Consider the following 26568-nt stretch of genomic DNA (forward strand, 5'->3'; position numbering starts at 1 on the left):
AGAGAGGCAGAGTAGTTCAGTTTGAGAAATGAGAAAGTGTTGTTGTGAGACGGCAGGATGGGTGAGGATACAATGAGAACATGCGGGTCTGAGCAAGTGTGAGGTCATTAATGTTTGTTGAAATTTGTGAATGTAAATGTTGAGTTGTCTATTGTTTTTGTCTATGTATGTTTTTGTAATAAAATATATCTCTCTCTCTCATTCTCTCCTCAAATTCCTGACATACTCATTATTTTTCTCTGTTGACAATCGATTTTCCAGCAGATTAATATTAAATAAAGATACTGACCATACCCTCCCTCCCCTCCCTCCCTCCCTCCCTCCCTTCCTTCCTTCCTTCCTTCTCCTTCCTCCATCCATCCCTTGATGTCTCAAAGTGCTCTACATTGCCGTGGGTAACTCACCTCATCCATCATCAATGTGTATCCACCTTGTAAACCAAAACAATGAACACTTAACTATAGAGACTAACTACAATATGCACTGACATTTACAACATCATTTACTACACTATTAAACAAGCTGCGATGAACAGTGAGGGAGACAGATACATCTCTCTCTCTCTCTCTCTCTCTCTCTCTCTCTCTCTCTCTCTCTCTCTCTCTCCTCTCTCTCTCTCTCTCTCTCTCTCTCTCTCTCTCTCTCTCTCTCTCTCTCTCTCTCTCTCTCTCTCTCTCTCTCTCTCTCTCTCTCTCTCTCTCTCTCTCTCTCTCTCTCTCTCTCTCTCTCTCTCTCTCTCTCTCTCTCTCTCTCTCTCTCTCTCTCTCTCCTCTCTCTCTCTCTCTCTCTCTCTCTCTGTGTGTGTGTGTGTGCGTGCGCTGTGTCCTACAGCTAAAAACAACAACCATTAATTCAAGTCTGTACAAACACACTTATCATTCTGTACATTATACAGCTTATTTTTCAAACAAACTGTTTCCTCTGGTTCTTCTGACAAGACAGAGGGGATGTCTAAAATTGTGAATTCTAAAGCCAGCAGAATTGGCAACATTGTTTATTAGGACAATATCATTTGATGATATGCAATCAACACGTACACACGTATACACACACACACACGTATCTCTGGGCATGTCTTAGTAAATATTCCCTGTGTGTCTTAGTAAATACTGTCAGCTTGAAGTAGAGTTAGGATGTCCGTCTGTGTAAACCGTGTAGTTGATAATAGAGCCATTCATCTCATATTCCCATCCTGAGAACTGTCCCTTTAATAGCCCGGAAAAATCATTTGGGTCATGACAACAGCTATTTGAATGGATAGAGAATAGAGAGGGGGAGAGAGAGAGAGCTTTCCATTACAATAGCTCATTAGATAGAGAGAGCGAGGGAGAGAGATGGAGAGACAGAGAGATAGAGAGCTAGCATGGAACACTAGGCACAGAATATGCCATGCTATCTATCTCCTGAATGGTTGTGGCAATGACTCAACACTCTACATCTGGTCTAGTCTGGAGAGAGGACAACCAACCTCAGCCCTCCTCTAAAGAACATTAAAATATGACTTTCCCTCCCGGCAGGCAGCACAAAATTACCCCTGCCTAAAACCCTCGAGTCGGTCAGATTGCAGGCAGAGGGACATAAAGAACCAGTGGAAAGATGAGGAAAGGAGGAAAGGTGAATAAACAAAGCCTGTGAGGATGGGATGGTGTGTGTGTGTGTGTTTTCTAATGAGTTGCATTGTGACCTGGCAGTTCTACTTTAATGGCAGGACTTAGTTCCATAGGGGAGCAGTTGAAGAATCTCTTCTATTTTGTTGCAGCCAAAATGGAGGCAATTATTTTTTCTCTGTTCCTATGCCGGTAGCCAGCTGTCCGCTATCTAATTGGTGTTTTGCTGAATAACAGCGTGAACTTTTACTTTATCGCCCAGCCTGGGCCAAAAAGCCCCAAAGTTACTCCTGTTTGGTCTGAAAAAACATTGGATGCAACAGCCCAAATGTCAGTCACTAATTTTCAGTTAATGAATTGGCAGGGAGAGCAGCAAAGCAGGGAAGGTGTGTGTTTGTGTGTGTGAGAGAGAGGGAGACAGAGAGACAGAGGGAGAGAGATAGAGACATAGGGGTAGAGAGAGAGACAGAGAGAGAGAGGGAGACAGAGAGATAGAGGGATAGAGAGACAGAGGGATAGAGAGAGAGACATAGGGGTAGAGAGAGAGAGAGAGAGAGAGAGAGAGAGAGAGAGAGAGACATAGGGGTAGAGAGAGAGACAGAGAGAGAGAGAGAGAGAGAGAGAGAGAGAGAGAGAGAGAGAGAGAGAGAGAGACAGACAGACAGAGGGATAGAGAGAGAGACAGAGAGAGAGAGACAGAGAGAGAGAGAGACAGAGAGAGAGAGAGAGACAGAGACAGAGACAGAGACAGAGAGAGAGGACAGCTTGCTCCGTCAGGTGTAGTGGAAGTGAAACAGAAGGTGGGACATCACAGTGAGAAGGCTCCAGCCAACGTGTGGAATACTTATTAATAAGCACAGGTGCTGCCAGCACTCCAACAACTACTTTAATAACACCTGATGCTACTATAGGGGGGAAATAACATTGTCTATATCCTAAATGACACCCTATTCCATATGTACAGTTGAAGTCGGAAATGTACATACACCTTAGCCAAATACATTTAAACTCAGTTTTTCACAATTCCTGACATTTAATCCTAGTAAACATTCCCTGTCTTAGGTCAGTTAGGATCACCACTATATTTTAAGAATGTGAAATGTCAGAATAATAGCAGAGACAATGATTTATTTCAGCTTTTATTTCTTTCATCACATTCCCAGTGGGTCAGAAGTTTACATACACTCAATTAGTATTTGGTAGTATTGCCTTTAAATTGTTTAACTTGGGTCAAACATTTCGGGTAGCCTTCCACAAGCTTCCCACAATAAGTTGGGTGAATTTTGGCCCATTCCTCCTGACAAAGCTGGTGTAACTGAGTCAGGTTTGTAGGCCTCCTTGCTCGTACACGCTTTTTTTTTTTTTTTTTACATTTTAGTCATTTAGCAGACGCTCTTATCCAGAGCGACTTACAGGAGCAATTAGGGTTAAGTGCCTTGCTCAAGGGCACATCGACAGATTTTTCACCTAGTCGGCTCGGGGATTAGAACCAGCGACCTTTCGGTTACTGGCACAACGCCCTTAACCACTAAGCTACCTGCCGCCTTTTTCAGTTCTGCCCACAAATGTTCTATAGGATTGAGGTCAGGGCTTTGTGATGGCCACTCCAATACCTTGACTTTGTTGTCCTTAAGCCATTTTGCCACAACTTTGGAAGTATGCATGGGGTCATTGTCCATTTGGAAGACCCATTTGCGACCAAGCTTTAACTTCCTGACTGATGTCTTGAGATGTTGCTTCAATATATCCACATAATTTTCCTTCCTCATGATGCCATCTATTTTGTGAAGTGCACCAGTCCCTCCTGCAGCAAAGCACCCCCACAGCATGATGCTGCCACCCCGTGCTTCACGGTTGGGATGGTGTTCTTCGGCTTGCAAGCGCCCCCCTTTTTCCTCCAAACATAACAATGGTCATTATGGCCAAACAGAGGACATTTCTCCAAAAAGTACGATCTTTGTCCCCATGTGCAGTTGCAAACCGTACTCTGGCTTTTTTATGGCGGTTTTGGAGCAGTGGCTTCTTCCTTGCTGAGCGGCATTTCAGGTTATGCCGATATAGGTGTCACGCCCTGGCTCTGGGGACACTGTTATGTTGAGCCAGGGTGTGTAATTCTATGTTTGTATTTCTATGTTGGCCTGAGTGACTCCCAATCAGAGGCAACGAGTGTCAGCTGGTTGTCTCTGATTGGGAGCCATATTTAACTGTCTGTCTTTCACTTTGTGTTTGTGGTTTCTTGTTCCGTGTTGGTTGGTGTATGTAACCAGGGACGTCACGGTTTCGTTTTGTTGTTTTGATCGTGTGATCATTTATTAAATAAAGAAGATGTTTGCCTTCAACGCTGCGCCTTGGTCCTCCTCCTTAGACGAGCGTGACAGAAGAAACCACCAAAACCGGACCAAGCAGCGTGTCCAGGAGCCATCGCTAGCAGATCTCCGTGGCCACCTCGACTGGGTCAAGCCTAGTGAGGAGCAGAGAGGGTGGACTTGGGAACAGTTGAGGAAGAGCTTCGACTGGGTCAAGCCCATTGAGGAGCTGAATAGCGGGAGTTGGAGACAGAGGAGCGAGAGTTGGGCGAGAACGATAGAGGCCTGGCCCACGGGGAGGAGAGACCCCCAGAAAATTTTTAGGGGGGGGGCTCACGACGTCGGGGCAGCAGGAGGCCGCGATAGAGCGGTCCAGCGGGTTGGCAGAGGAGGCCGCCAGGTTACGGGGGCCACTGGTCGAAGAGGGGATGGAAGGTGGAGAGGCACGGCGAGAGGTACTGGGGTGTGTTACCAGTCCGGTCCGGCCCGTTCCAGATCCCGGTGTAGGGCCAGTGGTGTGTGTCCCCAGTACGGTCCGGTCTTGTCCTGCTCCCCGCACCAAGTCTGTGGTGCGTTTCGTCAGCCCTGTCCGGCCCGTTCCTGCTCTCCGCACCAAGTCTGTGGTGCGCGTCGCCAGCCCAGTCCGGCCCATTCCTGCTCCCCGCACCAAGTCTGTGGTGCGTCTCGTCAGCCCGGCTCGGCCCGTTCCTGCTCCCCGCACCAAGTCAGTGGTGCGCTTCGTCAGCCCGGCTCGGCCCATTCCTGCTCCCCGCACCAAGTCTGTGGTGCGTTTCGTCAGCCCGGCTCGGCCCATTCCTGCTCCCCGCACCAAGTCTGTGGTGCGTTTCGTCAGCCCTGTCCGGCCCGTTCCTGCTCTCCGCACCAAGTCTGTGGTGCGCGTCGCCAGCCCAGTCCGGCCAATTCCTGCTCCCCGCACCAAGTCTGTGGTGCGTTTCGTCAGCCCTGTCCGGCCCGCTCCTGCTCCCCACACCAAGCCAGTGGTGTGCGTCGTCAGTCCAGCACGGCCCGTGCCTGTTCCCCACACCAAGCCAGTGGTGTGCGTCGTCGGTCCGGCACGGCCCGTGCCTGTTCCACTGGTGCCTGGTCCGGCACCGGTCAGATGCGTTACGCCGGAGCTAGAGCAATCCGCTCCATCAGTGTGCAGTCCAGCTCCGGCCAGCGGGGCCAGACCGGACCAGGGGTACTTTGGGGGGTTGGAGAGGGAGTGGGGATCAGGCCCGGAGCCGGATCCGCCGCCAAGGCGGAGTGCCCACCCGGTCCCTCTCCGGTGGTATTTAGTTGGCGCGGTCGGAGTCCGCGCCTTTAGGGGGGGGGTACTGTCACGCCCTGGCTCTGGGGACACTGTTATGTTGAGCCAGGGTGTGTAATTCTATGTTTGTATTTCTATGTTGGCCTGAGTGACTCCCAATCAGAGGCAACGAGTGTCAGCTGGTTGTCTCTGATTGGGAGCCATATTTAACTGTCTGTCTTTCACTTTGTGTTTGTGGTTTCTTGTTCCGTGTTGGTTGGTGTATGTAACCAGGGACGTCACGGTTTCGTTTTGTTGTTTTGATCGTGTGATCATTTATTAAATAAAGAAGATGTTTGCCTTCAACGCTGCGCCTTGGTCCTCCTCCTTAGACGAGCGTGACAATAGGACTCGTTTTACTGTGGATATAGATACTTTTGTACCTGTTACCTCCAGCATCTTCACAAGGTCCTTTGCTGTTGTTCTGGAATTGATTTGCATCAAAATACGTTCATCTCTAGGAGACAGAACACGTCTCCTTCCTGAGTGGTATGATGGCTGCATGGTCCCATGGTGTTTATACTTGCGTACTATTGTTTGTACAGATGAACGTGGTACCTTCAGGCGTTTGGAAATTGCTCCTAAGGATGAACCAGACTTGTGGAGGTCTTTGCTGATTTCTTTTGATTTTCCCATGATGTCAAGCAAAGAGGTACTGAGTTTGAAGGTAGGCCTTGAAATACATCCACAGGTACACCTCCAATTGACTCAAATGATGTCAATTAGCTTATCGGAAGCTTCTAAAGCCATGACATCATTTTCTGGAATTTTCCAAGCTGTTTAAAGGCACAGTCAACTTAGTGTATGTAAACTTCTGACCCACTGGAATTGTGATACAGTGAATTATAAGTGAAATAATCTGTCTGTAAACAATTATTGGATAAATTACTTGTGTCATGCACAAAGTAGATGTCCTAACCGACTTACCAAAACTATAGTTTGTTAACAAGAAATGTGTGGAGTGGTTGAAAAACAAGTTTTAATGACTCCAACCTAGGTGTATGTAAACTTCCGACTTCAACTGTATGTATGGTAAGGTCTGGTAGGATGTATAAAAAGTTAGTTATGGTAAGGTCTGGTAGGAGGTATAAAAGGTTAGTTATGGTAAGGTCTGGTAGGAGGTATAAAAAGTTAGTTATGGTAAGGTCTGGTAGGAGGTATAAAAAGTTAGTTATGGTAAGGTCTGGTAGGAGGTATAAAAAGTTAGTTATGGTAAGGTCTGGTAGGAGGTATAAAAAGTTAGGTATTTACATTTACGTCATTTAGCAGAGCGTTTAGCAGAGTGACTTACAAATTGGTGCAATCACCCTATAGCCAGTGGGATAACCACCTCACAATTATTTTTTTTAATTATTTTTTAGGGGGGGGGGGGGGGGGTTAGAAGGATTACTTTATCCTATCCCAGGTATTCCTTAAAGAGGTGAGGTTTCAAATGTCTCCGGAAGGTGGTGAGTGACTCCGCTGTCCTGGCGTCGTGAGGGAGCTTGTTCCACCATTGGGGTGCCAGAGGTCTGGTAGGATGTATAAAAAGTTAGGTATGGTAAGGTCTGGTAGAAGGTATAAAAAGTGAGATATGGTAAGGTCTGGTAGGAGGTATAAAAAAGTGAGATATGGTAAGGTGATAAGGTGATCAGGTAAGGAGATAAGGGTTTTCCAGGATGAAGACAAATGTTTAAAACACCACAGTAGTTACAATCAAATCTATTGTGTGACACACCACACACACGGAGTCCACACACACTTCAGTTGTACTTCAAACGGTGATAACAAGGGGATGTGGTCTTTGATATGATTGAATAAGGAGTTTAAGGCCACTGCAGATTTCATCATGGTCTTCACATCAGATGATTTACAAAGCCAATAATAACCGAACCGGACGCAGCGAGAAATTGCCGTCCACGTTTGATTCAATCAGAGTAGCAGGTCAATAATAGACTTTTCCATAGTGAACCTCTGACCCTGTTTTCAAAGCTCAGCTTTAACCACTCTCTAGCATGAAATGGAAAATATATTTCATGCAAAGCCGTGGATCGATGAGTGATTTAATGAACGCAGCAGCGAGCGGGCGCCTCAAGGTCGTGTTGTTTCAGTACTCCCCCCCCCCCCCCCCCCCCCCCCCATTTCTCACTCCCCTCTGTCGCCATCTCTCCCCCCTACTCACTTTACTTTGTGACAGCGTGATATGAAAAGCCCTCCCATTTACTCTGATTGAATCAAACGTGGACGGCAATTTCTCGCTTCGTCCGGTTCGACTATTATTGGCTTTATAAAGCATCTGATGTAAAGACCGTAATGAAATCTGCAGTGGCCTGAATAAACTCCTTATTCAATCATATCAAAGACAACATCCCCTTGCTCTCACTGTATGAAGTATGACTGAAGTGTGTGTGTGTGTGTTTGACTATCTGTATGCTGTGTGCTTAAACACCTGCAAAACTCAGACTGAAGTCAGCAGTTTCTCTGTCCTCGTTTCACCTAAAGGAAAAGTATGCCGCATCCCTCAATCAACCTTACAGCTCCCTCAGTACTTTCTCTAAACCAAGGCCTCAGCCTAGACCTCTACCCGTATTCATAAAACTTAGAGTAGGAATGCTGATCTAGGATCTGTTTTTGCCTTTTAGAGCACAATAATTAAGATTACATGGAAAGAGGGAGACCTGATCCTAGATCAGCACTAGCATCTGAATGTGAACTGGCCCCTTATAGAAGTGATGGCAGCCAGGCGATACACACTCCCTGGAAGGTCCAGTATAGACAAAACATGACCACATGTTGATACTCGGAAACATCTTTATTTAAAAGGATTTACAACACAAACTGGCACCACTGTTTTAAGTTAAATGGCTTTCTTTTTCTTTCGGCACAACTTTCCTTTTTGTACATACGATGCACACACATAAAATGTGTCGCTCGGTCCCTTCAAAAATAAAATCAGTCACTAACATTAGCTCATAAAAAAAGATAAGAAATAAAATTAAGTTACCTTTAAACCTGATCTAAGGTCAGTTGTTTCCCCCTCTAATGCTTCAGGATAAGATCTGGGGTTGGATAAACCGATCCTAGATCTGTACTAAAGGTTAAACTTCTACCTGGTGGTAACAACCAATGCAATCCTTCCACCACCGAGACCCGTCCCAATACAAACCCAAAATAAAAACGCTCACACCACCTGATAAAACCATATCAAAGCTTAGAAAAAAGAAATTAAAATTTGAAACATGTCCACAAAAATGGACAAAGCTAAATCCTAAATCCCAAAACCCCTAGTTCCTCTCACACAAATCATTTCATAGAAGGTGTGCATGACTAGAGACTGAATAAAACAACACATCTTAAAACTATTATTCCGCCTGCGTTTTTGGGCTCAATGTCCTTGAGAGGGTATTGAGGATAACATGGAAAACTTCTAAATCCTCCTGAAATACTTTTAAGCCATATTCGCTTTCTTTGGTTTTCCAAACCCTTTCATCTATGAAAGCCAAATAAATAATCCAACACAGAACGTGCTACAAGGGTAGCTGAGCAACGATTCCCAATTCTATTGAAATTAATTATAGAACAGATGTGCTGTCTGTGCTTTTCAGTACACGTCAACGTTTTTTACTGCAAAATAACTTTGAACGAACTTTGCATCCATTTGAACATTGTAGCTCGTTTAATTTCTCCAAGACCAAAATCCACTATTTAAACTATAAAGCTTTTATATTAGTTTCCACTATTGCCATTCCCAATAACGCTTTTTTTTGGGCAAACATAAAAAAGGCACACATATTTAAATGATTGTTTCTCTATACCAGCTTTTCAATGCCCAAATTACCCCAAAATTGTAGTTTTTCGTATTAAAATAAAGCCAGGGCCAAATCAAACAAACCATGACCTACAGTGAGTGTCCTGATCCAAATGTTTGGGAACCTCTGTTTTATGTATAGTCAGATGGCAGTCTAGTGAACATTGTGCTTGGGGTTGGTTAGGTAGGCCTATCTCGTGTCTGAACCACGCCTATCCTGTTCTGTTAGACTGAGTCGAAACCTTGTGGAGTACACTATTCCTTTCCTGTCTAAATAATGCTGAATCTAATAACACATCTAAACCTTATGATTCCTACTATGCCAGGTCTGGTCTGGTAGATTTCATCTAAACCTTGTGAACTACACCATTTATTGTCTGTTAGATTGAATCTTGAGTCAGTTGTTATTAGACTGGATGACAAACCCTTAAGACATAGGTTAGATCTCCTCTGTGGCTGAACTACACCATTTCTTTCCTGTCTAAATAATGATGAATCTAATAACGAATCGGTCTGTAATAAAACTAAACCTTGTTTGTTTCTATTACTACACCATGTCTGTTAGATTCTGTTAGATTGAATAAACCTCGTTTCTTTCTGCTATATTCCAGGAGCCGGTTCAGTCGGTTGGTTGTTAGTTGCCATAGAAGCCATATTGAGACATTCTAGAACTATTGTTCTAGAACTATTCTAGAATGGTGATCTAACTAGGATGGACATGTTATACTGTATCATTTAGGATTAATGCATGTTTCACATCTCTTCTTACTTTCCTTTGCTACATTAATGCCTTTCCCCCCAATTGGAACAAGAATGATTAGAAAAGGGACCAGGAAAATGAGGATAGCAGAGAGGATGTAGAGGAGGAGAAGATAAGAGCGAGAAGAGGAGCTGGTGGGGGGGTTAGACAGTGGTGCCCACTCCTGCTGCGGCTGGGGTGTGTTGTTGTGATGATGTTGGTGATGCTGTGCTGTTCAGGGCTTTTCCTCTGTGTCTCTGACCCCCTCTCCTCCTGCCTCCACCTCCTGACTTGGGCTGGAAGAGAAGAATCAAAACAGAACAAACATGACTGAACGCTAAGCTAGGCACACAATTTCTGACTACCTCGATCTTTTAGGGAATATTTGACTTTGGAATGTGAAAACAGACAAATTCTCATAGAAAATTCAATTTAGCTAGTTTTTTTTGTTCACGACATTAGCGCAGGCCTAAACAGCTACAAAAAAAAGTAAATAACCTTTTTAGTACTTTTAGAACTCAAAGTAAGTTCAGGCCTGTACAGGAAAACACTCTTTGGTGTTGGGATAAATGAAGGTCTTTGCAGTACTTGGTCAGGACAAATGACACTGGTGTTTCTCTTTCTCCCTCATACTGTTTACCTGGTTCTCTTTGTTGCCGTCTTTACATAGCGTCTCCTCCTCCCCCACTGTCTGACGCAGACAGCCCACAAGACGGACGGAGGGAGAGCAAGTGTGAACGAGAAGGGTAACGAAAGAGTGACGGTGGGGGGAGTGTTAGGGAGGAGGAGACATGTTTAATGGACGGAGGTGGGGATGAAAGGAACGAGTGACGGGGTCCGACGATAATGGAGGAGGAGTGACCGAAAGAGGGATGATGAGGAGGAAAGAATATGTAAGTGGAATGAAATCGAGAGAGGAAGAGAGGGACATTGGCGGACGAGTGTGAGAGGGTCAAGGAAAGGCAGGACATTTTGAAAAGAGGAGAGGGGGATTGTGAAAAGACAAGGTGATGAACAACCATAAAAGCGAGGGATAAAGATGGAGTGAAACGGGATGATGGAGGGGCAGCGGAAGAGAGAGATTAGCCAGCAGATTGGAAAAGAGAAGAAAGCTGCTGGTACGACACACACACACCATTCACTCAACACTAAAGACATTAAATGCAGCCAGGCAGAGAGTTTAACTTTCCTCCTACTCCTCTAGCAAGTCATTATTTTACCTCTTACCCCAGGATGTTCTCTCTCACCCCCTCCCTTCTCTAGAAATACAGTGGGGGAAAAAAGTATTTAGTCAGCCACCAATTGTGCAAGTTCTCCCACTTAAAAAGACGAGAGAGGCCTGTAATTTTCATCATAGGTACACGTCAACTATGACAGACAAAATGAGGAAAAAAAATCCAGAAAATCACATTGTAGGATTTTTAATGAATTTATAAAAAAATTATGGTGGAAAATAAGTATTTGGTCAATAACAAAAGTTTCTCAATACTTTGTTATATACCCTTTGTTGGCAATGAGACAGGTCAAACGTTTTCTGTAAGTCTTCACAAGGTTTTCACACACTGTTGCTGGCATTTTGGCCCATTCCTCCATGCAGATCTCCTCTAGAGCAGTGATGTTTTGGGGCTGTCGCTGGGCAACACGGACTTTCAACTCCCTCCAAAGATTTTCTATGGGGTTGAGATCTGGAGACTGGCTAGGCCACTCCAGGACCTTGAAATGCTTCTTACGAAGCCACTCCTTCGTTGCCCGGGCGGTGTGTTTGGGATCATTGTCATGCTGAAAGACCCAGCCACGTTTCATCTTCAATGCCCTTGCTGATGGAAGGAGGTTTTCACTCAAAATCTCACGATACATGGCCCCATTCATTCTTTCCTTTACACGGATCAGTCGTCCTGGTCCCTTTGCAGAAAAACAGCCCCAAAGCATGATGTTTCCACCCCCATGCTTCACAGTAGGTATGGTGTTCTTTGGATGCAACTCAGCATTCTTTGTCCTCCAAACACGACGAGTTGAGTTTTTACCAAAAAGTTCTATTTTGGTTTCATCTGACCATATGACATTCTCCCAATCCTCTTCTGGATCATCCAAATGCACTCTAGCAAACTTCAGACGGGCCTGGACATGTACTGGCTTAAGCAGGGGGACACGTCTTGCACTGCAGGATTTGAGTCCCTGGCTGCGTAGTGTGTTACTGATGGTAGGCTTTGTTACTTTGGTCCCAGCTCTCTGCAGGTCATTCACTAGGTCATTCACTAGGTCCCCCCGTGTGGTTCTGGGATTTTTGCTCACCGTTCTTGTGATCATTTTGACCCCACGGGGTGAGATCTTGCGTGGAGCCCCAGATCGAGGGAGATTATTAGTGGTCTTGTATGTCTTCCATTTCCTAATAATTGCTCCCACAGTTGATTTCTTCAAACCAAGCTGCTTACCTATTGCAGATTCAGTATTCCCAGCCTGGTGCAGGTCTACAATTTTGTTTCTGGTGTCCTTTGACAGCTCTTTGGTCTTGGCCATAGTGGAGTTTGGAGTGTGACTGTTTGAGGTTGTGGACAGGTGTCTTTTATACTGATAACAAGTTCAAACAGGTGCCATTAATACAGGTAACGAGTAGAGGACAGAGGAGCCTCTTAAAGAAGAAGTTACAGGTCTGTGAGAGCCAGAAATCTTGCTTGTTTGTAGGTGACCAAATACTTATTTTCCACCATAATTTGCAAATAAATTCATAAAAAATCCTACAATGTGATTTTCTTTCCTCAATTTGTCTGTCATAGTTGACGTGTACCTATGATGAAAATTACAGGCCTCTCTCATCTTTTTAAGCGGGAGAACTTGCACAATTGGTGGCTGACTAAATACTTTTTTTCCCCACTGTATATTGCGTAGAACAGATATGATTGTCTGTCATGCAGAACTGGGAATCATGTCAGCTCTACTCATTACATCTCTGTACGTTCTGTCCAAGACCCTCCCTCTATCTAATTCCCTCCCTCCTCATGTCTAATGCTGCGTTCATAACCAAGTGGGAAGGAGTTCATTACCAGTTGTGAAGTCGTACATACCAGTTGGATGCATTCACACGCTTTGAACGCGTTGAGAAAAGATGATTGGCTAATTGCTAACAAAATAATACGCTGCTGCTACTCTGTTAATTATTCATGCGTAGTCACTTTAACTCTACCCACATGTACATATTACTTCAACTACCTCAACTAGCCGGTGCCCCCGCACATTGACTCTGCACCGGTACCCCCCTGTATATATAGCCTCCCTACTGTTATTTTATTTTACTTCTGCTCTTTTTTCCTCAACACTTTTTTGTTGTTTTATTTTACATGTTTTAAATTAAAAAATAAATGCACTGTTGGTTAAGGGCTGTAAGTAAGCATTTCACTGTAATGTCTGCACCTGTTGTATTCGGCGCATGTGACCAATAAAATTTGATTTGAAAAGTAAAGCTATCATGCTTGTAAAACAATTATAGTGTTCAAAAACCACATTAATAGATTGGTTTTATAAATAATGTTTTGTTGTTGCATTTAACTGCCGAAAATGGTGTTATCAAGGTTATTTCCTTAGTAGGTGACATCAGAGATGAGCCTCTGGGAGAAGTCAGAGCTCAGGGATGATAGACGAGTTTCCCACCAGTAATTACCAGTTGGATCATGTGGATTTTTCCCAGTCGTATGTGGTAATTGCCACCTTCCCACTTTTTTATGAACGCAGGGTAGTCCCCTCCCTCCTCCAGGTGATCAGCCTAAGCCCCTCCCTCCTCCAGGAGTTCAGCCTAAGCCCCTCCCTCCCTCCCGGTAGCTCACCGGTAGCTGTCCTGTGTTGGGGCTGTCGGGACGCAGAGTGGATCCTCCCTCCTCATTGGCTGACGTGGTGCCCTTCTTAGTGGACTGCATCTTGGCCTGCTGGGCCTTGGTGGCTGACTGGAGCAGCTGGAGAGGAGAGACATGTACAGGTAGAGTTAGTTAGGAGGTAGTCTGGGACCCTTTAGAAAAATGGATAAGCCCTTCATAACCCATTAGAACACTTGACCACACACGGCAAAGCTAGTGAAAAGACTATGAGTTATTGTAATTTGCAACATTGTGAAATGTTTCTCTAAGGGGGTTTAATGCTCCATCCTCAATGACATTTTATAAACCTATGACCAATCATAACCCCTTATAACCCTTCATAACTAGTTATAACCCCATACCTTGGTGATGGTGCCCACAGCCTTGGTGCGTCCCTCTCTGAACACCAGTCTCTGGTCTGTGTGGAGGTACTCAGGGGTCTTGATGAATCTGAAGTGGACTGAGGCCTTGTCCCCGGTACGTAGACAGTCTCTGTTCATGGTCAGAATGGTGGCTGTCTGTCTGATGCTGCCACAGTGCACTGAGGGAGAGAAAGTTCGAAAAACAACGATTTACATACCAGTGGCATAGCGACTGTGGACGTGTCCCATAGCCTCATTTATGTGTGATTGTAGGAGGGACAAAAACCTAATATGAACATGGTTGAAACATTTATGCTAAATTGAGCATCGACACAGTATACAAGCAACCATGAACACACCCAGACGTTTGAAAGCCGCTCACCCATAGCCTGGTAACGTGGTGATATGGTGGTGGGGTGGTGCAGGACCAGTATCTCAGCCATGAACTCCCAGGTAGCCTGAGGTGTTAGTCTGGGAGAGATCATTACCATCCCCTTCCTGATGGAGGAACGCTTGATCTGGAAGAGAGAGAAGGAGGGAGGGGAAGAGGGGTGAAGGGAAGACAGAGGATGAGGGAGAGAAATGTTAGGACATAGGCCGCAGCCTGACAGAGATTGTGTCAGGAATGTACTGATTGAGGCAATGTTTTTTCAATGGGAGTCATCCATTGATGGATTACAGTCAACGGAGAGAATAAATAAAAATATTTAAAAAACATTGCTGACTTGAGTTTAACTTTTGATGCACAAAAACAGACAACTGATGAATGCATGTATGATTTCATTCATGTTAATGTTACTCTGTGCGGTCGTAGCCTTACAATCAGCAGTGTAAACAAAACAAAAAAAACAACACACACCTTTTTGAGCGCGAAGGAGGCGGTCTGTCCCCCCCGGACCTCTTTGACAGGCATCCTCTTGCGGTGGATAGATTTGACAGCGATGGAGAGGAAACTGCCCAGGGGGTCTGGGCCGAGCAGCAGCGTGTCATTCAGTCGTATCAATCCACGTAACGTAGTACCTGACACTACCGTTCCCACACCCTGAGGAGAGGTAGGACACATCAATACAACACAGGTTGTTTTACACTTCATTCAAAACTACAATGATTAGAGTGTGTGTGTGTGTGTGTTGATGGTTGTGTGTGTGTTTGTGTCTGTGTACTAACCGGTACTGAGTAGGTGTCATCGATCTGGAACTCGGCAGGCACATCTTCTCTATAGGAGGTTTTAGAAGACAGCAGGTTGAGGAACATCTTCAGAAGGTCCATGTTCTCTCCTGTTACATTGGAGACCTGGAAGATTGGACACATCCTAGGGAGAGACAGAGAGAGAAAGGGGAACAGAGAGGGGAGGAGGAGAGGAGGGGGAACAGAGAGGGGAGGAGGAGAGGAGGGGGAACAGAGAGGGGAGGAGGAGAGGAGGGGGAACAGAGAGGGGAGGAGGGGGAACAGAGAGGAGAGGAGGAGAAACAGAGAGGGGAGGAGGAGGGGGAACAGAGAGGGGAGGAGGAGAGGAGGGGGAACAGAGAGGGGAGGAGGAGAGGAGGGGGAACAGAGAGGGGAGGAGGGGGAACAGAGAGGAGAGGAGGAGAAACAGAGAGGGGAGGAGGAGGGGGAACAGAGAGGGGAGGAGGAGAGGAGGGGGAACAGAGAGGGGAGGAGGAGAGGAGGGGGAACAGAGAGGAGAGGAGGAGAGGAGGGGGAACAGAGAGGAGAGGAGGAGAGGAGGGGGAACAGAAAGGAGAGGAGGGGGAACAGAGAGGAGAGGAGGGGGAACAGAGAGGAGAGGAGGAAAATAATAGAGGATTAAGGCGACATACAAAGTTACCCATAAATCAAATCGTATTGGTCACACATTTAGCAGATGTTATTGTGGGTGTAGCGAAATGCTTACGTTACTAGCTCCAACAGTGCAGTAATATCTAACAATTCACAACAATACACACAAATCTCAAAGTAAAAAGGATGGAATTAAGAAATATATTAATATTAGGTTGAGCAATGTCGGAGTGGCATTGACTAGAATACAGTATATACACATATGAAGTGGTTAAAACCGTATGTAAACATCAAAGTGACCAGTGATTCCATGTCTACAGTGAGGGAAAAAAGTATTTGATCCCCTGCTGATTTTGTATGTTTGCCCACTGACAAAGAAATTATCAGTCTATCATTTAAATGGTAGGAAATCAGAAAGATTTCTAGCTCCCAGGTGTCTTTTATACTGGTAACGAGCTGAGATTAGGAGCACACTCTTAAAGGGAGTGCTCCTAATCTCAGCTTGTTCCCTGTATAAAAGACACCTGTCCACAGAAGCAATCAATCAGATTCCAAACTCTCCACCATGGCCAAGACCAAAGAGCTCTCCAAGGATGTCAGGGACAAGATTGTAGACCTACACAAGGCAGGGATGGGCTACAAGACCATCGCCAAGCAGCTTGGTGAGAAGGTGACATACCTAAAAAAGTCGCTTTGGATAAAAGCGTCTGCTAAATTGCATATTATTATTATAATAGTTGGTGCGATTATACGCAAATGGAAGAAACACAAAATAACTGTCAATCTCCCTCGGCCTGGGGCTCCATGCAAGATCACACCTCGTGGAGTTGCAATGATCATGAGAACTGTGAGGAATCAGCCCAGAACTACACGGGAGGATCTTGTCAATGATCTCAAGGCAGCTAGGACCATAGTCACCAAGAAAACAATTGGTAACACACTACGCCGTGAAGGACTGAAATCCTGCAGCACCCGCAAGGTCCCCCTGCTCAAGAAAGCACATATACAGGCCCGTCTGAAGTTTGCCAATGAACATCTGAATGATTCAGAGGAGAACTGGGTGAAAGTGTTGTGGTCAGATGAGACCAAAAATAGAGCTCTTTGGCATCAACTCAACTCGCCGTGTTTGGAGGAGGAGGAATGCTGCCTATGACCCCAAGAACACCATCCCCACCGTCAAACATGGAGGTGGAAACATTATGCTTTGAGGGTGTTTTTCTGCTAAGGGGACAGGACAACTTCACCGCATCAAAGGGACGATGGACGGGGCCATGTCCCGTCAAATCTTGGGTGAGAACCTCCTTCCCTCAGCCAGGGCATTGAAAATGGGTTGTGGATGGGTATTCCAGCATGACAATGACCCAAAACACACAGCCAAGGCAACAAAGGAGTGGCTCAAGAAGAAGCACATTAAGGTCCTGGAGTGGCCTAGCCAGTCTCCAGACCTTAATCCCATAGAAAATCTGTGGAGGGAGCTGAAGGTTCGAGTTGCCAAACATCAGTCTCGAAACCTTAATGACTTGGAGAAGATCTGCAAAGAGGAGTGGGACAAAATCCCTCCTGAGATGTGTGCAAACCTGGTGGCCAACTACAAGAAATGTCTGACCTCTGTGATTGCCAACAAGGGTTTTGCCACTAAGTACTAAGTCATGTTTTGCAGAGGGGTCATTTGTAAGTCGCTCTGGATAAGAGCGTCTGCTAAATGACGTAAATGTAAAAGTATTGTGTTGAAGGCTGAGCTGTAGTCAATGAACAGCATTCTTAAATAGGGATTCCTCTTGTCCAGATGGGATAGGGCAGTGTGCAGTGCGATGGCGATTGCATCGTCTGTGGAAATATTGGGACGGTATGCAAATTGAAGTGGGTCTTGGGTGTCAGGTAAGGTAAGGTGGAGGTGATATGATACTTAACTAGCCTCTCAAAGCACCTCATGATGATAGAAGTGAGTGCTACGGGGCGATAGTCATTTAGTTCAGTTACCTTTGCTTTTTTGGGTACAGGAACAATGTTGGACATCTTGAAGCAAGTGGGGACAGCAGACTGGGATAGGGAGAGATTGAATATGTCGCGGCTAGTGATGCCGTCCGGGCCAGCAGCCTTGCGAGGGTTAACACAATGTCTTACTCACGTTGGCCACAGAGAACGAAAGCCCACAGACCTCGGAGGCGGGCCGCGTCGCTGGCACTGTGTTATTCTCAAAGCGGGTGAAGCAGGTGTTCAACTTGTCCGGGAGCAAGATGTCGGTGTCCGCGACATGGCTGGTTTTCCCTTTGTAATCCGTGATTGTCTGGAGTCCCTGCCACATACGCCTCGTGTCTGAGCTGTTGAATTGCGACTCCACGGTCTCTGTACTGACGTTTTGCCTGTTTGATTGCCTTACGGAGGGCATAGCTGCACTGTTTGCATTCAAACATATACCCAGTCACCTTGCCATGGTTAAATGCGGTGGTTCGCGCTTTCAGTTTTGCGCAAATGCTGCCATCTATCCAAGGTTTTTGGTTTGGGTAGGTTTTAATAGTCACAGTGGGAACAACATCCCCTATATACTTCCTGATGAACTCAGTCACCATGTCAGTGTATACGTCAATGTTATTCTCAGGAGGCAACCCGGAACATATCCCAGTCGGCGTGATCAAAACAATCTTGAAGCATGGATTCCGATTGGTCAGACCAGCGTTGAATAAACCTTAGCACGGATACTTCCTGTTTGAGTTTCTGCCTATAGGAAGGGAGGAGCAGAATAGAGTCGTGATCTGATTTGCCGAAGGGAGGGCAGGGGAGGGTCTTGTAGCCATCCCGGAAGGGAGAGTACCAGTGGTTGAGAGTTCTTGACGCGCGAGTACTACAGGCAATGTGTTGATAGAACTTCAACAGCATATTCCTGAAATGTGCTTTGTTAAAGTCCCCAGCTACAATAAATGCAGCCTCAGGATATGTGGTTTCCAGTTTACACAAACTCCAGTGTAGTTCCTTGAGGGCCGTCGTGGTATCGGCTTGAGGGGGAATATACATGGCTGTGACTATAACCAAAGAGAATTCTCTTGGGAGGTAATACGGTCGGCATTTGATTGGGAGGTAATCTAGGTCGGGTGAACAAAAGGACTTGAGTTCCTGTACGTTACCACAATCCCACCATAAGTAGTTAAATCATGAAACATACACCTTCGCCTTTCTTCTTCCCAGAGAGTTCCTTATTCCTGTCTGCGCGATGTACTGAGATCCCGTGGTCCTCTGTAGCTCAGCTGGTAGAGCACGGCGCTTGTAACGCCATGGTAGTGGGTTCGATCCCCGGGACCACCCATACACAAAAAAAAATGTATGCACGCATAACTGTAAGTCGCTTTGGATAAAAGCGTCTGCTAAATGGCATATTATTATTATTATTATCCCAGCTGGCTGTATGGACGGGGGCTGTATATCCGGAGAGAGCCATGATTCCATGAAACAGAGTATGTTACAGTCCCGGATGTCTCTCTGGAAGGAGATCCTCGCCCTGAGCTCGTCTACTTTATTGTCCAGGGTCTGGATATTAGCGAGTAATATACTCGGAAGCGGTGGATGGTGTGCACGCCTCCTGAGACGGACTAGAAGTCCACTCCAAATACCTCTTCTCCACCGGCGGCGTTTTGGAGCAGTCTCTGGGATAAAGGTCAATTGCCTTGGGGGTTACGAACAAAGGATGCAATTTGGGAAAGTCGTATTTCTGGTCGGAATGCTGGTGAGTTACCGCCGCTCTGATATCCAAAAGTTATTTCCGCTGTATGTAATAACACCAAAAAAAAATCTGGGCCAATAATGTAAGAAATAACACATTAAAAAAATAAACACTGTAAAGTTGCTAAGGAGCTAGAAGCAGAGCTGCCATGCCTGTCGGCGCCATCTTACACACAAGGTGGTAAACTGCTCAGATGAATCAGGTAAATGACCAAAACCACCACATGGAAACTGTGTTACTTCACTGGTATTTACCTCTCTGAGCTGAAGTTGGATGCAGTGACGATGACATCATCTTTGTTTTGAACCAGTACAGGGATCTTTCTACATCCTGGGGACTTCAGTAACCTCTGTAACAGATGCAGAGTCTCTGGAATACACACACACACACACACACACACACCAGGTATACATGGCAGGGTCATATTCATTAGGCACCAAACGGACTGTAACGGGAGGAACTACCTGGATTTTTCCCATTAAAAAACAAATTTCTGTTGAAAAATGTACATTTTCACGATGATTACCATATTTTTATTATTTGAACAGGGCCATGTTCCACAGTCCATCTCTCACCTGCTAGGATGTTGGCTGGACACATGTCTATCTTGGTGACCACTACAAAGACTGGTACGTTCAGGGCTAGAGCCAGACCTAGATGCTCCTTGGTCATCCCTACAATACCTGCATTACTGCCCACCTAGATAGAGAGAGGGAGAGCGAGAGAGAGAGAAGGAGAGCGAGAGAGAGAGAGAGAGAAGGAGAGCGAGAGAGAGAGAGAGAAGGAGAGAGAGAGAGAGAGAGAGAGAGCGAGAGAGAAGGAGAGCGAGAGAGCGAGAGAGAGAGAGAAGGAGAGCGAGAGAGAGAGAAGGAGAGCGAGAGAGAGCAGGAGAGCGAGAGAGAGCGAGAAGGAGAGTGAGAGAGAGCGAGAAGGAGAGCGAGAGAGAGAGAGAAGGAGAGCGAGAGAAGGAGAGCGAGAAGGAGAGCGAGAGAGAGAGAGAAGGAGAGCGAGAGAGAGAGAGAAGGAGAGCGAGAGAGAGAGAGAGAGAGAGAGAGAGAGAGAGGAGCGCGAGAGAGAGAGAGAAGGAGCGCGCGAGAGAGAGAGAAGGAGAGCGAGAGAGAGAGAAGGAGAGCGAGAGAAGGAGAGAGAGAGAGAAGGAAGGAGAGAGAGAGAGAAGGAAGGAGAGCGAGAGAGAGAGAGAAGGAGAGCGAGAGAGAGAGAGAAGGAGAGCGAGAGAGAGAGAGAGAAGGAGAGCGAGAGAGAGAGAGAAGGAGAGCGAGAGAGAAGGAGAGCGAAAGAGAAGGAGAGCGAGAGCGAGAGAGAAGGAGAGCGAGAGAGAGAGAAGGAGAGCGAGAGAAGGAGAGCGAGAGAGAGAGAGAGAAAAAGGATTAGCAAAGGACTGACACAGTAAATGTCTGTGGTGATAAGCAACTGACCGTGTGTGAACAAAAACACACACACACCATCCCCGTCTCTCACCATGAGCATACAGAAGTCTGGTAGGTGTCCGGTCATTCCAAACACAGTGGTTTTGAGGTACTTCTCGTGGCCGGCCAGGTCTATAAAGGTGATGACCTTAGAGGACCGCTCACAGATCTTAGTCCAGTCCAGACTGCCCCCGTGATTGTCTGGCTTATTCACCACCTAGGAGCAGAGACCGAGAGAGGTAGGCTACACGTCATCCCTGTGTAACCTAAATGTCCTTAGTGACTCCTAAGTCAACCCCAAGTCACCGCTAAAACATCTCTCGCACCTGTCCCTCCTGGTCGAAGCCCAGGATGTCATTCCCCACACTGCTGGTCCTGCCACTTTCCATCTCGTGTTTGTGTCTGAAGAGTTTCTGCCTGGCGAATCCCCTGCCGTTGTCCAGCTCCCCGTGGGTCAATACCCCCAGCAAGGTGCTCTTACCGGCATCCACGTTACCCACCACCGCCACCCTGTATGGGAAGGGGAGAGAGAAGTTAGAGGACAGAGAGCACGGAGAGCTGTTTTGTGCAACACCAAACGTTGCAGAACACTTTGATCCTGAAAGCAAACCCCAACTTCTTCTCCCTCTGAGAAGACCTAATAATAAAGGCTGAGTGACAAATGTACCGCTCTCTCTCTCCCTCCCTCCCCCTCCCCCTCTCTCTCTCCCTCTCACCTCACTTCCAGGAAGTCCTCCTCTCCGACCCGTCGGCGGATGAGGTAGTCTCGTACTTTCCCCCCTGCGTCGCTACGTTCTCTCAGCAGGATCAGGTCAGCCTCCATCTGCTCACACAGGGATTGAACCGTGGCCACTGACGCCTCCATGTCCCCCTCGTCCAGACCATAGTCACCTCCGTCTGAGAGAGAAACGGGAGTTGGAGTGTAAGAGAGATAGAGAAGAAGGAAGAAAGAGGGAGAAGCGGGAGAGAGATGGTAGAAGTAAGGAGTGATGGGTGGGGATAGAAAGAGGGAGAGAAAGCCACATACTTGAACCACACTTCCCATTACTCTGAGAACGCCCATGCTTGTGGCTTTACCCAGACGTAAGGCCCTGCTTAAAGTGTACTTGAATGCACTTACAGTTTACATCAGTTAATGTAGCTATAGCAGTTCAAATTTATGTTTGGGCAAATTATAGGAACAATGGAGCAGAAGCTGAGAAGGTGGAGGCTTGTCGTCTTGCTAACTGACCATTAAAAATAGTTAAATCAAGACAAACAAGTTAGTCAGTTCAGTCTGAAAAACACTAGCTAGGGATGTAACATTCACCGATAAGCATCGTTCCCCGATACAAATGTTTAAGATACAAGTGCAACGCTCCGCAGACCCCAAACTGATCCAAATGTAGCATGCATCAGTCAGAAAATCGTTTCTTGTTGTTGTTGCTTATAATATATTATTTCTACCTTCCGAAAATACCTCTCATACTGTGACAACTGATGCGCCCTCTCCTTCAGTGTTGAACTGCATGTAGGCTAACTCTGTTGACAGTCATTGATCTACAAGTAATTTCGCATGCCAAACAACCCCAGGCAATATCAGTAGCCTAGTCAACCTGCGCACTGTGCCCAGCTTAGGGGGTTGACACTAGCCTGACTGGTCCCAGATCTGTTTGTGTTTAACCAACTGACAAAAAGCACAACTGATCTGGGACTAGGCTAAGGGTACATCAGGGCTGTGTTCTGTAGGGGGTCACCGTAGCAAAACATTTTGCAACAGAAAAGGAAACTCTGTGCTCTTATTGGAGATGTTTACAAATCAACTCAAATGTTATTTGTCACATACACGTGTTTAGCAGATGTTATTGCGGGTGTAGCGAAATGCTTGTGCTTCTAGCTCCGACAGTGCAGTAATATCTAACAAGTAATATCTAACAATTTCACAACATATACCCAATACACACACATCTAGTAAGGAATGGAATTTAAGAATATATACAGTGAGGGAAAAAAGTATTTGATCCCCTGCTGATTTTGTACGTTTGCCCACTGACAAAGAAATATCAGTCTATCATTTTAATGGTAGATTTATTTGAACAGTGAGAGACAGAATAACAACAACAAAAATCCAGAAAAATGCATGTCAAAAATGTTGATTGATTTGCATTTTAATGAGGGAAATTAGTATTTGACCCCCTCTCAATCAGAAAGATTTCTGTCTCCCAGGTGTCTTTTATACAGGTAACGAGCTGAGATTAGGAGCACACTCTTAAAGGGAGTGCTCCTAATCTCAGCTTGTTACCTGTATAAAAGACACCTGTCCACAGAAGCAATCAATCAGATTCCAAACTCTCCACCATGGCCAAGACCAAAGAGCTCTCCAAGGATGCCAGGGACAAGATTGTGAACCTACACAAGGCTGGAATGGGCTACAAGACCATCGCCAAGCAGCTTGGTGAGAAGGTGACAACAGTTGGTGCGATTATTCGCAAATGGAAGAAACACAAAATAACTGTCAATCTCCATCGGCCTGCAAGATCTCACCTCGTGGAGTTGCAATGATCATGAGAACGGTGAGGAATCAGCCCAGAACTACACGGGAGGATCTTGTCAATGATCTCAAGGCAGCTGCGACCATAGTCACCAAGAAAACAATTGGTAACACACTACGCCGTGAAGGACTGAAATCCTGCAGCGCCCGCAAGGTCCCCCTGCTCAAGAAAGCACATATACAGGGCCGTCTGAAGTATGCCAATGAACATCTGAATGATTCAGAGGAGGACTGGGTGAAAGTGTTGTGGTCATATGAGACCAAAATAGAGCTCTTTGGCATCAACTCAACTCGCCGTGTTTGGAGGAGGAGGAATGCTGCCTATGACCCCAAGAACATCATCCACACCGTCAAACATGGAGGTGGAAACATTATGCTTTGGGGGTGTTTTTCTGCTAAGGGGACAGGACAACTTCACTGCATCAAAGGGATGATGGACGGGGCCATGTACCGCCAAATCTTGGGTGAGAACCTCCTTCCCTCAGCCAGGGCATTGAAAATGGGTTGTGGATGGGTATTCCAGCATGACAATGACCCAAAACACACGGCCAAGGCAACAAAGGAGTGGCTCAAGAAGAAGCACATTAAGGTCCTGGAGTGGCTGAAGGTTTGAGTTGCCAAACGTCAGCCTCGAAACCTTAATGACTTGGAGATCTGCAAAGAGGAGTGGAACAAAATCCCTCCTGAGATGTGTGCAAACCTGGTGGCCAACTACAAGAAACATCTGACCTCTGATTGCCAACAAGGGTTTTGCCACCAAGTACGAAGTCATGTTTTGCAGAGGGGTCAAATACTTATTTCCCTCATTAAAATGCAAATCAATTTATAACATTTTTGACATGCGTTTTTCTGGATTTTTTTGTTGTTATTCTGTCTCTCATTGTTCAAATAAACCTACCATTAAAATTATAGACTGATCATGTCTTTGTCAGTGGGCAAACGTACAAAATCAGCAGGGATCAAATACTTTTTTCCCTCACTGTACATATATGTACAAGCAATGACAGAGCAGCATGGACTAAGATACAGTAGAATATTATAGAATAGAATACAGTATATACATATGAGATGAGTAGTGCAAGATATGTAAACATTATTAAAGTGGCCAGTGATTTCTCAGTCCCAGCTTTGATGCACGTGAGCACCCTGTGTTCTGTTGCGTGGTTTAGGTATATGGACAGAAAATAAGGTAGGAAAGTAGGTTGTCCCTTCTCACCTGAGCCCACTCCCACAACATAAATGGTCTCCCCACATCCTTCATCCATCCTCTCTCGGAGTTGCCGTAGTAACGAGTCATACTGTTCTCCTGTGGGGCTGACCAGAGTCAGCTAGGAAAGAGAAACAATATATTTTAGGTTTATTCACTGGTGTTATGGTTGTTCTCAAAATTGACAGAAACTTAAGACAAATGTGTTCACAATAACATATATGATAACTTTTTTCTTACTTTGTAAATTAGATGTAACATTACAGTGGAATTACAGTTTATGTCCAGTAGAGGACAGGGCAGTATAATATTAACAAAACAATGTAAGAACGGCCAGACAGACAGCATGCAAATATTGAAGCAAGCAGCTGGAAGTTAGGCCTGGGTCGTTTGTTGACGTTACAATGGCGTAGCCTAGCTTCTGGCAAGCCTGACAAAGTTGTAAAAGTGCACATGCATGATGATTCACTGAAATCATGCAATTATGAATATATTGAAGTTTAATCCAGGCTTTTTTATTTGAAATAAATTACATTGGCAAGATAAATATAGGTTATCTGTTCAAATCATCTTTGGTTGTTTTGCCAACTGTAGTGTCTACACAGAGTGACACATACATACGTGTCATTCATTCATTCATCATTGCATGTTTTGGTGGTTATTGGTCACTTGAAATGATACGTGTCCGGTCATATTTCAACCAAATGAAATGCTATAATAAAATGGTCATTTTCATAAAAATTGCAACACATATATTTGTTAAAGTGGATGTAATATTGAAATCCATGCATGCATATGCCATGTAGCTAGCTTTTGCTGAGTCGAGAGCAGGGCCTACCTTGCTAGTAAAGTCTAAATGATCCTCGGACTCGCCGTTAGCATTCTCGCCGTCTTCGAAGCACTCTCCCCCGGAAAGGTCATCCCCACAGTCCGGTGCGAATATAGAAGCTGGTACTACGGACTCCTCTGTCGGTAATGTCCCCGGGCTTAGCCCTGGCTCTATCGCTGACAACGCCATCTCCCCAAACCTTCAGAAAAACAAGTAATTAAATTGCAAACTGCTAGCATAACATAGCTAAGCTAACGTTAGCTCACAAACCAAGCTTGCTACTGACACCAACATATTATGATGCAATGCATGCAACAATTTCGTACAGCAACTGCGTACGGTTTAAATTAGGCAAAAAACGTCCCTTACTTAGCGATTAACGTTTTACTAGTAATGTTATGTAAACATATAAATTCAACATACCAGAAGTAGTAGTGTTCATACAAGGTTTGCTTCAGTTGCGTATTTGAGTGTGGCCCGCCCCTTTGTTAAATACAGAAACAGGATTGGCTACAGTACTCAATGCTCCACCCCTCCAGTGCTAGGTTCTTGAACGTTGACAGGTGGTCAACACAGAATGGAATTATTTCACAGAAATAGAAAATCAATATATTTTTCTTTTTGACTCTCTTTCAATGTGTCATACTTACATTTTAGCAGACGCTCTTATCCCGAGCGACTTACATTTACGTCATTTAGCAGACGCTCTTATTCAGAGCGACTTACAAATTGGTGCATTCACCTTATAGCCAGTGGGATAACCACTTTACAATATGTTATTTTTTTCTTTGGGGTGGGGTAAGGGGGGGTAGAAGGATTACTTTATCCTATCCTAGGTATTCCTTAAAGAGGTGGGGTTTCAAGTGTCTCCGGAAGGTGGTGAATGACTCCGCTGTCCTGGCGGAGTCACTCAGTTAGTGAGTGCATACTTTTTTCATACTGGCCCCCCATGGGAAACGAACCCACAACCCTGGCGTTGCAAGCGCCATGCTCTACCAACTGAGCTACAGGGGACTATATTGTGTGCACGATTATAGAAACGCCTTACAGCAAATATTTGAATAAAATATAAAAAATACTGTATGGTAAGTAATGTGTGTAGTAGCTATATTTACCACTAGATCGC

At 45.5% G+C, this 26568-nt stretch overlaps 1 protein-coding gene across 1 annotated transcript; it reads right to left on the reverse strand.

Moving 5' to 3' along the window:
* Positions 1-7994: 7994 nt before the first annotated feature.
* LOC311114703 (GTP-binding protein 1-like) lies at positions 7995-25912 on the reverse strand. The gene is made up of 14 exons (XM_084189941.1): positions 25866-25912; positions 25452-25641; positions 24623-24734; positions 21593-21773; positions 21203-21386; positions 20929-21093; positions 20025-20148; positions 19704-19818; positions 15123-15267; positions 14815-14997; positions 14338-14473; positions 13956-14134; positions 13567-13692; positions 7995-10044 (listed from the first exon to the last, which is right to left on the reverse strand). The coding sequence occupies exons 2-14, from the start codon at positions 25629-25631 to the stop codon at positions 9913-9915; spliced, it is 1962 nt and encodes a 653-aa protein (XP_084046067.1). The 5' UTR covers positions 25632-25641; positions 25866-25912; the 3' UTR covers positions 7995-9912.
* Between the last annotated feature and the right edge of the window lie 656 nt (positions 25913-26568).

Source organism: Coregonus lavaretus, assembly GCF_964263955.1.
Source record: "Coregonus lavaretus genome assembly, contig: HAP1_SCAFFOLD_395, whole genome shotgun sequence".
Classification (NCBI taxonomy): Eukaryota; Metazoa; Chordata; class Actinopteri; order Salmoniformes; family Salmonidae; genus Coregonus; species Coregonus lavaretus.

Bases quoted from the DNA above. Each gene is read 5' to 3' on its own strand.
- LOC311114703 (XM_084189941.1), bottom strand. From the start codon at position 25,631: ATGGCGTTGTCAGCGATAGAGCCAGGGCTAAGCCCGGGGACATTACCG. The intron at 21,094-21,202 runs GTGCGAGAGATG...CTCTGCTCCTAG, and splicing joins GCTTCGACCAGGAGGGACAG to GTGGTGAATAAGCCAGACAA. The intron at 13,693-13,955 runs GTATGGGGTTAT...TCTCCTCTCCAG, and splicing joins CTGTGGGCACCATCACCAAG to CTGCTCCAGTCAGCCACCAA.